The sequence below is a fragment of the Triticum aestivum genome, chromosome 3D (assembly GCF_018294505.1).
Source record: "Triticum aestivum cultivar Chinese Spring chromosome 3D, IWGSC CS RefSeq v2.1, whole genome shotgun sequence".
NCBI classification, from domain to species: Eukaryota; Viridiplantae; Streptophyta; class Magnoliopsida; order Poales; family Poaceae; genus Triticum; species Triticum aestivum.
In genome coordinates this window covers 28,311,235-28,325,424 of record NC_057802.1, presented here as the reverse complement: position 1 = coordinate 28,325,424, position 14,190 = coordinate 28,311,235, and the positions used below count along the sequence as shown (strand labels likewise).

At 47.3% G+C, this 14,190-nt stretch overlaps 2 protein-coding genes across 3 annotated transcripts; one reads left to right on the top strand and one right to left on the bottom strand.

The window, feature by feature from the left end:
- Nucleotides 1-2,621: 2,621 nt before the first annotated feature.
- On the bottom strand, nucleotides 2,622-9,955 carry LOC123077083 (rust resistance kinase Lr10-like). Of its 2 annotated transcripts, XM_044499297.1 has the most exons (5): nucleotides 9,703-9,955; nucleotides 5,022-5,238; nucleotides 4,212-4,899; nucleotides 3,976-4,118; nucleotides 2,622-3,908 (listed from the first exon to the last, which is right to left on the bottom strand). In XM_044499297.1, the coding sequence occupies exons 3-5, from the start codon at nucleotides 4,481-4,483 to the stop codon at nucleotides 2,809-2,811; spliced, it is 1,515 nt and encodes a 504-aa protein (XP_044355232.1). In that variant the 5' UTR covers nucleotides 4,484-4,899; nucleotides 5,022-5,238; nucleotides 9,703-9,955; the 3' UTR covers nucleotides 2,622-2,808. The 2 variants fall into 2 exon arrangements, with proteins under 2 accessions (XP_044355232.1, XP_044355231.1); XM_044499296.1 differs by lacking the exons at nucleotides 5,022-5,238; nucleotides 9,703-9,955 and having other exon boundaries at nucleotides 4,212-5,011.
- On the top strand, nucleotides 5,269-9,255 carry LOC123077084 (rust resistance kinase Lr10-like). The gene is made up of 4 exons (XM_044499299.1): nucleotides 5,269-6,711; nucleotides 6,815-7,075; nucleotides 7,966-7,989; nucleotides 8,216-9,255. Exons 1-4 carry the CDS (start codon nucleotides 6,310-6,312, stop codon nucleotides 9,233-9,235), a joined length of 1,707 nt encoding a protein of 568 aa, XP_044355234.1. The 5' UTR covers nucleotides 5,269-6,309; the 3' UTR covers nucleotides 9,236-9,255.
- Nucleotides 9,956-14,190: the final 4,235 nt, after the last annotated feature.

Genomic DNA, 14,190 nt, shown 5'->3' with positions numbered 1-14,190 from the left:
TCTGTAGTCATACATAATGACAATTGATTGAGGTTCTCAATTAAAACATGATGCTTCTACCATTTTTTTTGTTCTTTTCAGGAAATGCTTCTAGTACCAAATTTTAGTGATAAGCTGGTAGGAGCTAGGATCCTGCCTGGTCTAGGGCGTAGGTTGTACGGGAAAGGGGAGGGTTGACGGAGATGCGATCGCGCCTGTCGGCAACGGGGCGCTGTGGCGCGATGAAGAAGAGGCGGCGGCGGCGCAAGAGGCGGCTAGGGTTAGGTCTCCCAGCTCCCTTCGGGAAGCCGAGCAAATAATGATTGCTTCTTACTTGATTAGATTGATACATCTCCTCCCTTATATAGAGAGGTTTACTTGACTCCTAAGCAAACGATCCTAATAACGATAAGATAATTGGGCTAAGCCCCTAATGATGATAAGATAACTTGGGCCACAACTCACTGGGCTAAGCCCCTAATATGCCGGTCATAACACTTCTTCCCGCGTGCACAAACAGTTCGTCCTCGAGCTGTAAGGTGGGGAAACACTTGCTGAACTCCTTGAGGTGATCAACCAGCGTCAAACACCGTCGCGACAGCTGGGGCGGCCAGGTCGGCGGCGACGGCGTCCTCCGGAATGTAGTCTGAAGTCTTCAGGTAGAAGAGTCGCGGGCAAACGTGGCCTGGCGTGTAGGGCTCGTCGCAGTTGAAGAACAACCCTTGGCGGCGCCGCTCGAGTAGCTCGGCCGAGGTGAGCCGGCGGAACGGGCGCGCCGCGGTCACGGTGAGGGGTGCCACGGAAGCCTGAGCAGGCCGAGCCTGCGCGGGAACATCCGGCCAGGGTAGCGACCCAGCGGCCCGGGACGGTGATTCCTGCTGGATTGCCACCGCGCGGCGCTCGAACGTGCGGGCGTAGTACATGGCCGTCTGGAGATCCTGGGGGTCCACGAAGCTCCACGTCCACGCGGATGTGATCTGGAAGTCCACCGACGAAGAGGTCGGCCCGCTGCTGCGCCGTCACACCCGACGCGTGGCATGCCAGGGCCTGGAAACGGTCAGCGAAGTCCTAAACCGTGGAGGTGAAGGAAAGGCGGCCTAGCTCTGCTAGGCGGCTCCCGCGGATCGGTGGCCCAAAATGAAGGAGGAAGAGCTCGCGGAAGCGCTCCCAAGGGGGCATGCTGCCCTCGTCCTGCTCGAGGGCGTAGTACCAGGTCTGTGCCGTGCCGCGGAGGTGGTAAGAGGCGAGCCAGGTACGCTCCGAGGCGAGGATGCGCTGCCCGTGAAAGAACTGCTCGCACTGGTTGAGCCAGTTGAGGGGATCCTCTGTGCCTTCATAAGTGGCGAAGTCCAGTTTGGCAAACCGCGGCGGTGTCGGAGTCGGAGCGCCGTGGCCGACTGGCTCGGAGGTGCTAAGCAGCGAGGATTGGGGCGCCCGGTCAGCATGGCCGCGGTTCGTGGAGTGCCCCGCCGAGCCGGAGGGATCGCCGAACTGCAGAGTGGGTGTCGGCGGGTCTCCAGCCGACGTGTAGACGGGTGGCGGCGATGATCCGGTCAGCCAGGCCGGTACGGGGGGCGGTGACGGCGGGAAGCGCACTTGCTGGATCGGTACGCCTCCCTGCGTGGGTGATCCGGGCCCCGTGCTGGGCGGGGGCAGGGCCGGCAGCTGCGGCAGTACGGGCCCGGGTGGCGTGGGGGCGCAGCAAGGTCCAGGGTCGGCCACTATGGCCATTGAGGCGCGGCAACGGGCGGCGGTGGGGCCGGCAGCTGGGGCTGCGGCTGCCCGGACCCGGGAGGCGTCGGGGGCGCGGCGATCGCCGGAGCCGGCCACTGCAGCCAGTGGGGGGCGATGGCGGGCGGCGGCTAACCGGGCCAATGGTGGTGTAGAGGCCCGATCGGCGCCTTGGTGGCCGTGTACCAGGGCAGGGCGGCTGGCCCGGTCGCGGCGGCCGGCTGCAAGGGCGGCGGCTGCCCGTAAGGCCCGGCCAGGTAGAGGCGTATGCCCTGGACGGCGGTGATGAGGTCGTTGAGGATCCCGGTCATCTCCGCCGGCGAGTAGATGGCGACGGGCGGCGCGGTGGAGGGCGACGGCGTCTGGCCGATGGAGGCGCCGACGGTGGAGTCCAGCGGCACGGTGGGGAGAGCCAGCGGCGCGGTGGAGAGAGGCAGCGACGAAGTGGTGACGGGCAGCGGCGGGTTGGGTGGTGGTGTAGAAATGATCGGAACCGAGCTACCTGATACCAAACTGGTAGGAGCTAGGATCCTACCTGGTCTAGGGCGTAGGTTGTACGGGAAAGGGGAGGGTTGACGGAGATGCGATCGCAGCTGCCGGCAACGGGGCGCCGTGGCGCGATGAAGAAGAGGCGGCGGCGGCGCAAGAGGCGGCTAGGGTTAGGTCTCCCGACTCCCTTCGGGAAGCCGAGCAAATAATGATTGCTTCTTGCTTGATTAGAATGATACATCTCCTCTCCTTATATAGAGATGTTTACTTGACTCCTAAGCAAACGATCCTAATAACGATAAGATAATTGGGCTAAGCCCCTAATAATGATAAGATAACTTGGGCCACAACTCACTGGGCTAAGCCCCTAATATGCCGGTCATAACATAAGCAGTCACGCTATCGATATTACCAGATTAATTCAGTAATGACTAGGCCAGATTTCTTTTTATTTAACAGGAGCACATTACAGGGGCAAACTGGAGTTGCCAGCACAAAAGTTTGAGCAACAACAGAAAATCTCACACTAACAGTGGAAATAGAGACCGAGAGTACACGTGAGATGAAACCATTATCTCATCGCGCGCTTTACATCACACATACGAATTTTCACCCGTCCTCCTCGGAGATTTCAGTGAACTCGGATGGCAAATGATAAGAATCCTCTATATGGATGTGTCCTTCGTCACAGAAGAACGGCCGAGAAGGCATCTGCAAGCCATCAACGCCGCCTTCCAGCATCTCTATCACCTCCCCCATTGTCGGTCGATCTTGGGACCTCATCTGGATGCACCATAATCCAACAATGCACAACTTCTTCTCCAACTCGTGCATGTCGTTAGCGGGAGAAATCTCACGCACTTCTTGTTCAGCTAGTCTGTCATACACCCATGATGGGTAGTAAGACTGGCTTGAGTTTGCTGCATTTGGATCGGCATTCCTTCTTCCTCCAGCCATCTCCAGCAGCAGCATCCCAAAGCTGTAAACATCAGACTTGCTCGATATGAGGCCAAAGCTCCTAGATATCATCTCAGGAGCTATGTACCCAATTGTTCCCCGTAGGGCTCTCGATGGCACAAAACTCTCGTCCCTTGGGTACAGTTTGGCGAGTCCGAAATCAGCAACTTTTGGGACAAAATTGCTATCGAGCAAGATGTTGTGCGGCTTGATGTCAAAGTGTATAATCTGCATCTCACGTCCCTGATGCAGGTAGTTGATCCCTCGAGCAATGCCCAAAGCAATCTCATTGAGCTTATCCCAGGAGAAGGTCTTCTCGCTTTCTGGTGAGAAGATGTACTTGTCGAGAGAACCAGCAGGCATGTACTCATAAACCAGGGCCCTTCTCATTTCCTCTGAGCAGAACCCCACAAGATGGACCACATTGACATGGTGGATCCTGCCGATGGTGGAGACCTCATTGATGAAATCTTCTCCATTGCAGTTAGAGTTTCCCTCCAGCAATTTGACAGCCACATGGACATCGCCTGGGAGCACACCCTCATACACGGAGCCGTAGCCACCTTGGCCTAGCTTGTTTCTGAAATGGCTTGTGACTGCAACAATGTCTGTATAGGCATACCTCGATGGGCTGATCATTTGTTGCATCAGTAGGAACTTCTCAACAGCATCAATTGTGATCCTTGTTTTCCAGTACTTGTAGGTAAGGAAGATCAATACCACCAACGGTGCCAACACGAACCTGCATAGGGCTGCATAAAACAAAGTTCAATTAGGGATCATCCATAAATCATAATGGAGTACTTAATTCTCACGTACCAGCAAACAACTTGAAAAACGGCGAGGCCACCTGTATTATATACAAGCATATTCCAATGGGTAAGGGAACTTCAACAATTGCGCAACCCAAGAAAATTTCATCGACCATAAGAATGCTCAGAATCCAATCTTTAGGGGATGAGCTGCAGAAAAGAAGAAAAATGTAGGATGATCAGATCTTGTGCATGTGCAAAAAAGAAAATTAGAGTTTAGAGGTATGAAGAATCCAAACTCACGGCATTGAGTCCATCAGGCATTCCTTGAAATTTCCATACCCACGACGTTTGGAAGGAAATCCAACACTGAACCCATACTTCATAAATTTTACAACATCTGCATAGCTCACATTCTCTAATGGCACAGTGCTCCGAGTCTCCTGGCCATCTAGTGGAGTCATGGCCAGAAAACCGCAACAAGGCTCGAGATTCTCCATACTGTCGGATCTTAGGCTAGTTAACACATAAACAAAAGAATGGCTGTTGCTCAGGCAAGCAACAGGCATGTACATACCGTTGTCCTTTACTTCCTGAGAACAATTAACAAAGTTAGCCTGATAAGGTGTTGCGGGGGCTAATTCGACTACCTTGCTGTGAACCCATTGGCGTCGGATTATCCTTATGGGTTCAACAGGGCGCCAGTTCCGCTTCCAACGAGGTAGAGGGCAGTTGTTGTATAAATCCAAGTCGGCATCGATGACCCAGAAGGTATGAATGATGTAGTTGATGGCAGACACATAGTATGTTGCGTTGTCGATGCTAATTGTAGCCTTAGTATCACTGCAAACTAGCTCGTAAGATTGATAACCGCACCCAGGTGGATCACTTGCCTGTCGAAATGGGGACGACACATTTCCAAGAGGGCCGCACGAGAAAGAAGGACAATTAAGCTGATGATGTCGCCCTTCTGCCTGACCTGCAGCAAGAACTGCAAGCACAAACAAGACAGTTAAGGCCTTGAGAGCAGGGAGCATCACCATGGCAGGCTAGTTCACAGGAACACAGATGCACAGATGAATGGCTGAATAAACTCCAAAGGAGGGTAATTACAGTCAGCTAGTGCCCTTATGTGACTGATGTTGCTGACCAGAAGACTTAGCTACTTGCTGCCAGCCAAAGTTGGGTACAACCCGCCTAACTGATCTTGTACGTGATGGTGATATTCTTGACTCTGTACCTCTTGATTAACGGAAGAGTCAAAGTGTACTACTGTAGCTTCCTCTGGTCCAACCCTGTCTTAGTCATATTAAGATGACAATTCAAACTTCTGCACAGGGCAAGTTTCATCTAGTTAGATTTGTACAATTATGTCAAAGAAAAGAATAGTCTAAAGAAGCTCCACATGACTGTGATGTTGTTGACTATGAGACTAGCAGGTCACCACCAAGCCAAAGTAGAGTGGTTGCATAATCTTGCTAACGACCCCTCTTGATTAACAGGAGGCGAAGAGTCCAAGTGTACTACTTTAGAGTTATTTTACGGTCCAATTCTGTCCTAGTTACAGTAACATGGAATCAACGCCTTCAGACAGCGACAAATAACAGTGATCCAAAAATGACAGATAAATACTATTCATTTGAGTTATTTAGTATATCAGGTAGCAAGGCATGTTTCACAGAGAAAAATCTAAATCTGATCCATTTTACAACCCTACTCTACAAAGATAACTTCCTATAATTTCCTTAATATACTTAACACTAAGTGCAGATTATATTGCTCTTGATATTTCCCCTGGTTTCCGCTGTCTGCAGATAAGAACGAATAGGATACTAAAATAAGCTAATAACTGTAGCACTTTTTAACTAGTAACTGAAAGCGATGGCAGTGCTAACCACAGCATCTCCATATGTCTGATTGATTATTTCAATGATGATTGGACTACAACCAGAGACACTGTAATCAGTCCTCAATCAAGCAGCTATCCCAATGAGTCAACAAGCCTTATCATGATTCAAACTTTGCACATGGTGCTTTACCAGGTCAGAGTTCACGAGAGTTTATTATAGTAGAAGAATGCAAGTTCCATGTAACTGCACATGTATAATTTAACCCAAGAGGAGTAGGAATACAGGGTTGAAGAAAACTGAGGGCATCTGGCTGGTGAAATGGGAAGAATAGTCTAAACAGTGATAGCATCATTCATTTCCAGACACCACATAATTTTTTAAGCCACTCAACAAGGCAGAAGTTCCAGTAGTAGCTTGGAAGTCGCACTCAGACACACAGCTATCATGACAAGCACAGCATCAGTACCCATATAGGAGTTTAAAGCAAATAAGTGACAACTTCTATACTCCCTGCCTTCTCTTCTTCCATTTTCATCCCCAATACATTTTTCATGGACTTCTCTAATTTTCTTGTCACGCTGCTGCTGGTATGTCTTCTCACCTATGAATCCTATGTCGAAGCAGCATCGGTGGACCAAGATTTCTTAAGAACTTGTCCATCTCACCGATGCAACAAACATGGACCCGAGATCCGGTTCCCCTTCCGGCTTTCGACCGACCCACCATCGTGTGGCGCCCAAGGCATGCAGTTATCGTGCTCCGGGGATGACACAATCCTGGATCACCATGTTCTTGGCTCCTGCAGAGTTACTGAGATCTATTACAGGCACCGTGTCATCAACGTCATCCCGCTTGTGGAACCATCGATGCAATGCCCAGTTCAGAAGCTCATCTCAACAAACTTAGCAAATGATGTGTACAAACAACCTCAATCATCACAAGTTACAACCCTGGTACATTGTTCAAGAGGTTTCACACCAGTAGATCAATATAGTATAGTAGGCCCAGCCTCTTGTCTCAGTAACAACACTAGGCAATTCTGGTATTTGGCATCAGCTTCCGCATACATGTCTGACCTTCCACGGGACTGCATGGCCATTTCTAAAGGCATCTCGATACCCTTCACCTATGATAAGAGAGGGCCAAACTCAGATGACTTTGCTTTCAACAAAAGAGGAAATGCAGTCATCAACTTTGGTGAAACAACATTCACTTGGCACCTCAATAACATTACAGATGTCTGCCAACAGTGTGAACATGAAGGTCGACACTGTGGATTCAGCTCACGAAGGCGTCAAGCATTTTGCCAGCACCATGGTATTCTTTCTTTCCCTAGTTGAAATCTCATATAGTGTCTTTTATTTTGGAGCAACATTCTAGATTTTCTGTTTCTCTGTCCACTAGTTTATTGAACTCTTATATTCTGATGTGAACTGTTTTTAATCTTCCAACAGGATTTCATCTATAGTTAAGTTATTTAACAAAAAATGTAATGTAGAGAAAAATTGTATCCATGAAAATCCCCAAAAAAAACATTCGTCAAGAGGTTCAAGTGCCAAATTTTATGGGCAAACTTATGACGATGGACTATTTTGTAAATTCAGACCAAAAAAGTAAAGAGATAAACCTTAATTGGCCATTTTTCAGATTGCTTTAGTTTTTTACAACTGAAGATGATCTATAACTTACCAAGAGAATGCATTAACCAATATAACACCCTTTGTCTGAGGTCCAATATACATGAAGCCATCCGGAAGCTACCACACATACAAATGTTCCCTACCACCAATGGTAGTTACCCTCACGTGAGTTTTGTACGTTGTATTAGTATCTGTCAAAACCAAGAGTATGTACGTGTAGTATGTAGTATATAAGAATTAGTATGTACTATTTTTAGTATATTGTTTTATACGTATAAATATGAAGGTATTTCAAAACATACAAAAAACTATGGACTCTCAGGCAAAATGTTTCTATAGCTTGCTTTGAAATATCATAAATATAGTATATGGACATATGTACAAGCACGCGGTGGTAGGATGTTTTCTTCCCTATATAGTATATGTCCTTCCTAAGTCCACGGAGAACTCATGTAAGAATCAAGAATTAATTGTTCCAAAATTACTTTGTAGAAGTAATGAAGTAGCTCTTCAGTTTTTGTCTACATTAAATCATGGCAAAACTAATGATCTTCTTCCTACAAGCAGGTATACAGGTCATCCCAATTGCAGGTAATATTGCAACTCTCAATTCCTTTTCCCATTCTAAATGAAATTCTTATTGCTTACCATCTTAACTCTTTTGTGTTTTCTCAATGCGATAAGAGTTAGGAACACATGTCTTCTTATCTGAATGCAACTCACTAATTTCCTTTCTTTGTAATTAGCAGCATCATCTGTCGCTGCATTTGTAGTTCTTTCATTGATGGTGACCACCGCGATCTATCTCTCCTTGAAGTCAAGGTACAATGAAGAAATAAATATGAAAGTCGAAATGTTTCTCAAGGCATATGGCACATCAAAACCCACAAGGTACACTTTCCCTGAAGTTAAGAAGATAGCAAGACGGTTCAAGGATAAACTAGGCCAGGGTGGATTTGGAAGTGTATACAAAGGCGAGCTACAAAATGGAGTGCCTGTGGCAGTCAAGATGCTAGAGAGCTCTAAAGGAGAGGGAGAGGAATTCATCAATGAAGTTGCAACCATTGGACTAATCCACCATGCAAATATTGTCCGCCTCATGGGCTTTTGCTATGAAGGAACAAGACGGGCGCTGATTTATGAATACATGCCTAATGAGTCACTGGAAAAATACATATTCTCACATGTTTCTAACATTTCTCGACAACTACTAGCACCCACCAAAATGGTAGATATTGCTTTAGGTATTGCCCGAGGAATGGAATACCTACATCAAGGCTGCAACCAACGCATTCTCCACTTTGATATCAAGCCACACAACATTTTGCTAGACTACAACTTCAATCCTAAGATTTCAGACTTTGGCCTTGCAAAACTGTGTGCAAGGGACCAAAGCATCGTTACCTTGACTGCAGCAAGAGGCACGATGGGATACATCGCACCGGAGCTATACTCTCGGAACTTTGGAGGGGTATCGTACAAGTCAGATGTGTACAGTTTTGGCATGCTGGTATTGGAAATGGTGAGCGGGCGGAGGAATTCAGACCCAAGTGTTGAGAACCAGCATGAGGTATACCTCCCAGAGTGGATTTACGAGAAAGTAACCACTGAGCAGGAATTGGTCGTTTCTTTGGAAATGACAGCAGAAGACAAAGAAAAGATGAGGCAGCTGACTATCGTGGCACTGTGGTGTATCCAATGGAACCCGAAGAATCGGCCATCAACGACAAAGGTGGTAAACATGTTAACAGGGAGGTTGCAGAATCTGCAGATCCCCCCTAAGCCCTATGTGTCGTCTGAAAATCGTCCTATGCCACAAAACACGACGAACACATGAACAACGTTTGAGGTAACTTAACTCGCATTTGAGGGAACTCAACTTGCATCTGCGTTGTAGACTGTAATGCCTTGCAGTAGTATTAGTAACACTGAACTACATGGGATTCTGCAGTAGTATTAATACTGTATCTGTATCTTATCATATTGTAATGCTATTAATCAGAAACATATGAGAGTGGATTTTGCAACAGTTGAATAATGTGAACTAGTCGAATTATATTTTCCTGTCGTTCCTGTGATTTTATTCCCTTTCCCCCCATAAACTGTGGCCATTTCCTTCTCAGAATCACAAGATGAGCGTGTAATGTAAGCTCTTTCTAATACAGTGATGAGCAGATCGCCTGCTTATTCTAGAAGAAATAGGGAGTATCCTGTAAGCGGGCAACAAATCATACCACTGCCACCAGTTGATACTAGAAAACCAGCATTCCTGTCCTAAGAACAAAAGGAGAGCAAGGGGATTACCATGGCAGACAGCTTCCACCGGACTCCCTCGCCAGAGCAGAGGATCGTGGGCGTTACGGTGAGACGCGAGGGAGGAGGGTACTAGGGAGACGAGGAGCTCGCCTAGCCGACGCCGAATTCAAGCGGTAGCTGCGCAGGTGCGACGGCCATCAGCAGGCATGGCTGATGACCACACGGGAGCACGACGGGGGGTTCGCTCGCCGGCAGCCGGCCGCTGCCTAGGGTACCGTATTTCCCCCTTGGAGAGGGGATAAGCAAGAGTTGGGCTTTTTGGGTGAATACATAAAAGGGCCGGCCCATTAAACCACTAGCGATACACTCCCTTGCCAGTAAGAAAAGGCGAAATCACTAATTAAGAAGTACTCGTTGCAAAGAACATTCTATTTTCCTAGGTCGCGACAAGTGGCGCACATGCAGCGTGCCACTTGTCGCAACCTGGGAGTTTTCCCTTTTTTCGTAGATCCGTTTATTCAAAACGTTTTATCTTTTAAACCGTGCGTCCAAATCTCAAACCGTTTTCATCATTGGATTCCCTGCGTCGAGATCTTCAAAACTAGATCCCATGTTGATAGGTTTTGACGAATTTTTTTTTCACGAAAAAAACCGAACGAAAGAAACCGGGCGAAAAACCGAAACCGGGAGCACGGTTTTTTCCCCTTTCCGAAAGAGGCACGCCCGTGCCTCTCGCGAAATCACACCCGTGCCTCTCGTGGAAGCAAAACCGTGACTCTCCTGGAAGGAAGAAAAACAGAAAACGCGTTTTTTTCCGTTTCCGAGAGGCACGGCCTTGACTCTCGCGAAAGCACAACCGTGTCTCTCGCGGAAGCAAAACCGTGACTCTCGCGAAAGAAAAAAAACAGAAAACGCGTTTTTTTCCCTTTCTGAGAGGCACGACCGTCACTCTCGCGAAAGCACAACCGTGCCTCTCGCGGAAGCAAAACCGTGACTCTCGCGAAAGAAAAAAAAAACAGAAAACACGTTTTGTTTTTCCCTTTCCGAGAGGCACGGCCTTGACTCTCGCGAAAGAAAAAAACAGAAAACACGTTTTTTTTCGTTTCCGAAAGGCACGGCCGTTACTCTCGCTAAAGCACAACCGTGCCTCTCGCGGAAAATAACCGTGACTTTCGTGAAAGAAAAAAAAAAGAAAACGCGTTTTTTTCGTGGAATATTTTTTTCGAATTTTTTTTTCGAAAAGCTAAGAAAGACCTGGGTAAAACCAAAACGTCGAAAAAACCTGAAAAAAAACCGTTTAAAAAGCCGAAAACACGTGCGAAAATTTTTTAAGAAAAATTCGGAGTGAGCGTCCAGAGCGCGACATGTGGCGAATGGCTGAGAGCACGCCAAGTGGCACTGATTGTTGCGAGGCTCCCGAAGGAGCGCTCGTTAACTAGTTGCTCCCAAGAAAAGGTTTGTTGGTCAACAGTTGACCGGTCAACCCTAGATTTTATAAAACAAATCAGAAAAAATCACAAAAAAATGAAAAATTGTAAATTAAAAATGTGCACAGATTCGAAAAATGTTCACGAATTTTTTAGAAAGTACATCCATTTTGAAAAGAGTTCATCGAATCTGAAAAAAAAGTTCAAAAAAATTGCAAATTTATCGATTTTGGAAAATAAAAGTTCATAAATTTTAAAAAGCGTTCATCAATTTTCAGAAATAGTTCAATGATTTTGAAAAAAATCAAAAATTAAAAGGAATTCATCGATTTTGAAAAAAAAAGTTCATCAATTTTGAAGGAAAATTTCATGAATCCAAAAAAACTGTTCTATGAAGCTTATGGAAGCTCCCCAAAACCAGGAGTTTTTCGCTATCTGAGAATAACTAGCAAATATGCTCGTGCATTGCAATGGGAGAAAAACAATCAAATTATGCAGATGTGGTAGAAATAAAAAAAAGTCTGAATCAAATGCCAGGATAAGATAAGGACTTTTAAAATGTCATTTTACAAACTATGTTTGAATGATGTCATGATGAGATAAGGGATTTTTAAAAAGTCATTTTTAAAACTGAAAATGTGATGGTCGCACAACGACTTGATTTCCTAAGGTGCCACAACTAAATATATTGTTTTGCTGAGCAAACTTCATTGATGCACCATGCCTGAGCTAGACTGATGAATGATGTGTCTCGCCTCTTTATTATTAGGTATAGATACAGATAAAAAGCAGAAACAAAGTGTGAAGTCATAAGGGTTGATATATCCTACTGGTTACTGCTGGCCACTCTTAATTGAGAGGTCTAGTGTTTGAAACCGTCCCGCGTAGTGTACACCTCCTTTTTTGTGTGTGTCGGATTGCGAAACCACAACAAATTTAGAGGCCTGAATCATATCGACAAAAAAAGTCAGACGCCTAAAGAGAATTCCCTGGAATTCTAAAGAGAATTCCAGTTACAGCCTAACCGAGCCAACGCATTGGCTGCACTATTTGCTTCACGACGGCAATGTTGGACGGTACATGAAGAGAACCAAGTCCTCATTTGCATCTTCAGGTCATCCAGTTCGACCGCATGGACAGAGATGTCTATTCTGTGATTATTCAGGGCGAACGCCAACTCCTGGGAATCAGCTTCCACCACTATCCTAATAGCCCCAAGTTCAGCGGCATGGTCGACCGCCTGCACCACTGCGTGTAGCTCAGCTGAATATGCATCCGGATCCGGTGTGTGAACAGCTCTTCCAGCCCGGCATGGCACCACTGTCCTAGCTAGAATGATCTCTCACAATCACCCCCCAGCCAGCATCCAGGGTCTCGGCCTTGAACGATCTATCGACATTAAATCTCAGGATGTCCTCACTCGGCGCCACTCGTGCTTCTTTCCCATGTCGGACATTCTTCCACTGGTGCCACCAGAAGTGGAGCACCTCCAGTCGCTTCTTCTCAGGCAATTTCCACACGATGTCAAGCGCTGCCGCTTACGTTTTCCGGTTCCATTCCGGGTGCCCTCTAGCCCCAGTTCACGCCATACAGCCTTCACCTTCTTGCACTTCACAAATACTAGCCCTACCCGCGCCAAATGCTCCAGATCGCCTCTACGAATCAGGGACCTTTTCCAATCACTGGCCCGCTCGGGCATGACACGGGGATGGCCCGACGGCTGGCCACCGGGGCGTCCTCCACATTTAAGCGAGCGGCGACGTGAATCTTATTCAAGACGACATCAGTGTTAACGGTGAGCCGACCCACGAGGCTTTGGACCTCTCACTCGGAGATGCCGCGGAGCCGAGAGGACAGGAAAAAGGAGTTTGCGCAGCAAGAGAAAAAGGAGCCCGACGGAGGCCCGGACACCCGCGACCTCCGCCACGCTCGGGTGCTACTGACGGGGTCACGACCTCGGGGAACCTGACGGGCCGGAGCCCGGCCTTAGCCACATACGGGGCCCACTAGGCCCGACGAACACCAGGAAACCCTAGAAGAGGCGAAGGCGATCTACGTGCTCTCCAAGTTCAAGGGTGGCGGCCAAACCGACCTTCTCCACCTCCCGTGTAAATCCTAGGCCTTTCCTGTGTGTATCACTACTGTAGAATGCTGCTAACGCGACACTACGATTAGAGACCCTTTGATGAAACTGTGTGCGATGCATTAATCGCAAACGGTGATGTAAAAAAACCGTCAAAAAAGATGCAAAACGTTTGCGATGAAGGATTCATCAAACACGGCTCAGATTCTAATTGCGTGTGCAACGTGGGGCATACGGTTCAGTTTAATTAACTGTTTGCGATGAGGAAGAAGAATAGAAACGGGCAGCCAGATGAAGGCGTGTGCGATATACGGCAAACAATTCACTCGGATTAACTGTTTGTGATAAGGCGGAACAATAGAAACGAGCAGCCAGATGAAGGTGTGTGTGATTCAGGGCATACGCTTTAGAAGGATTAGCTGTTTGCGATTAGGCAACATAACAAAAACGGCCAACTACATCAAAGTGTATGCAATTGACTGCATACACTTCACACGGATGAACTGTTTGCGATTAGTCACAATAAATAGAAACAGTTAGATTAACGTATGTGCGTTAGACGGGCACACATTCTAATTAAAAGAAGCGTGCGCGATGGTAATAACGAGCGCGCACGATTGTTGAAACAAGACGTGTGCTGACATTGCCTATTGCGGTGCATCGTATGGTGCAAACGCCACGTACACGACCGAGAAAGCATTACGCGCGTCCGGGAATAGTGCCGCACTTAGAAATTATAGAACCGTCAATAAATTTTGATCCTGCGTCCCGTTACATTCCAAATTACTACCACGCTATATTTAATTGCAAGCTTGTTCACACTGATCAAAACCTAAACGGTTTCCCACTTAGGAGTGTATTACTACTCGGTTATAAATACTACTACTCCAAGATGACTGCACATTCCCTCTCAACTCCTCATCCACAAAAACAAATAAGTCATTCATCATCGTTTCCTTGCGTCTGCCATGGCCAGCGTGAGTTCTGGGTCGAGAGATTACCACCAGGGAGAGGTGAGCATGGAAG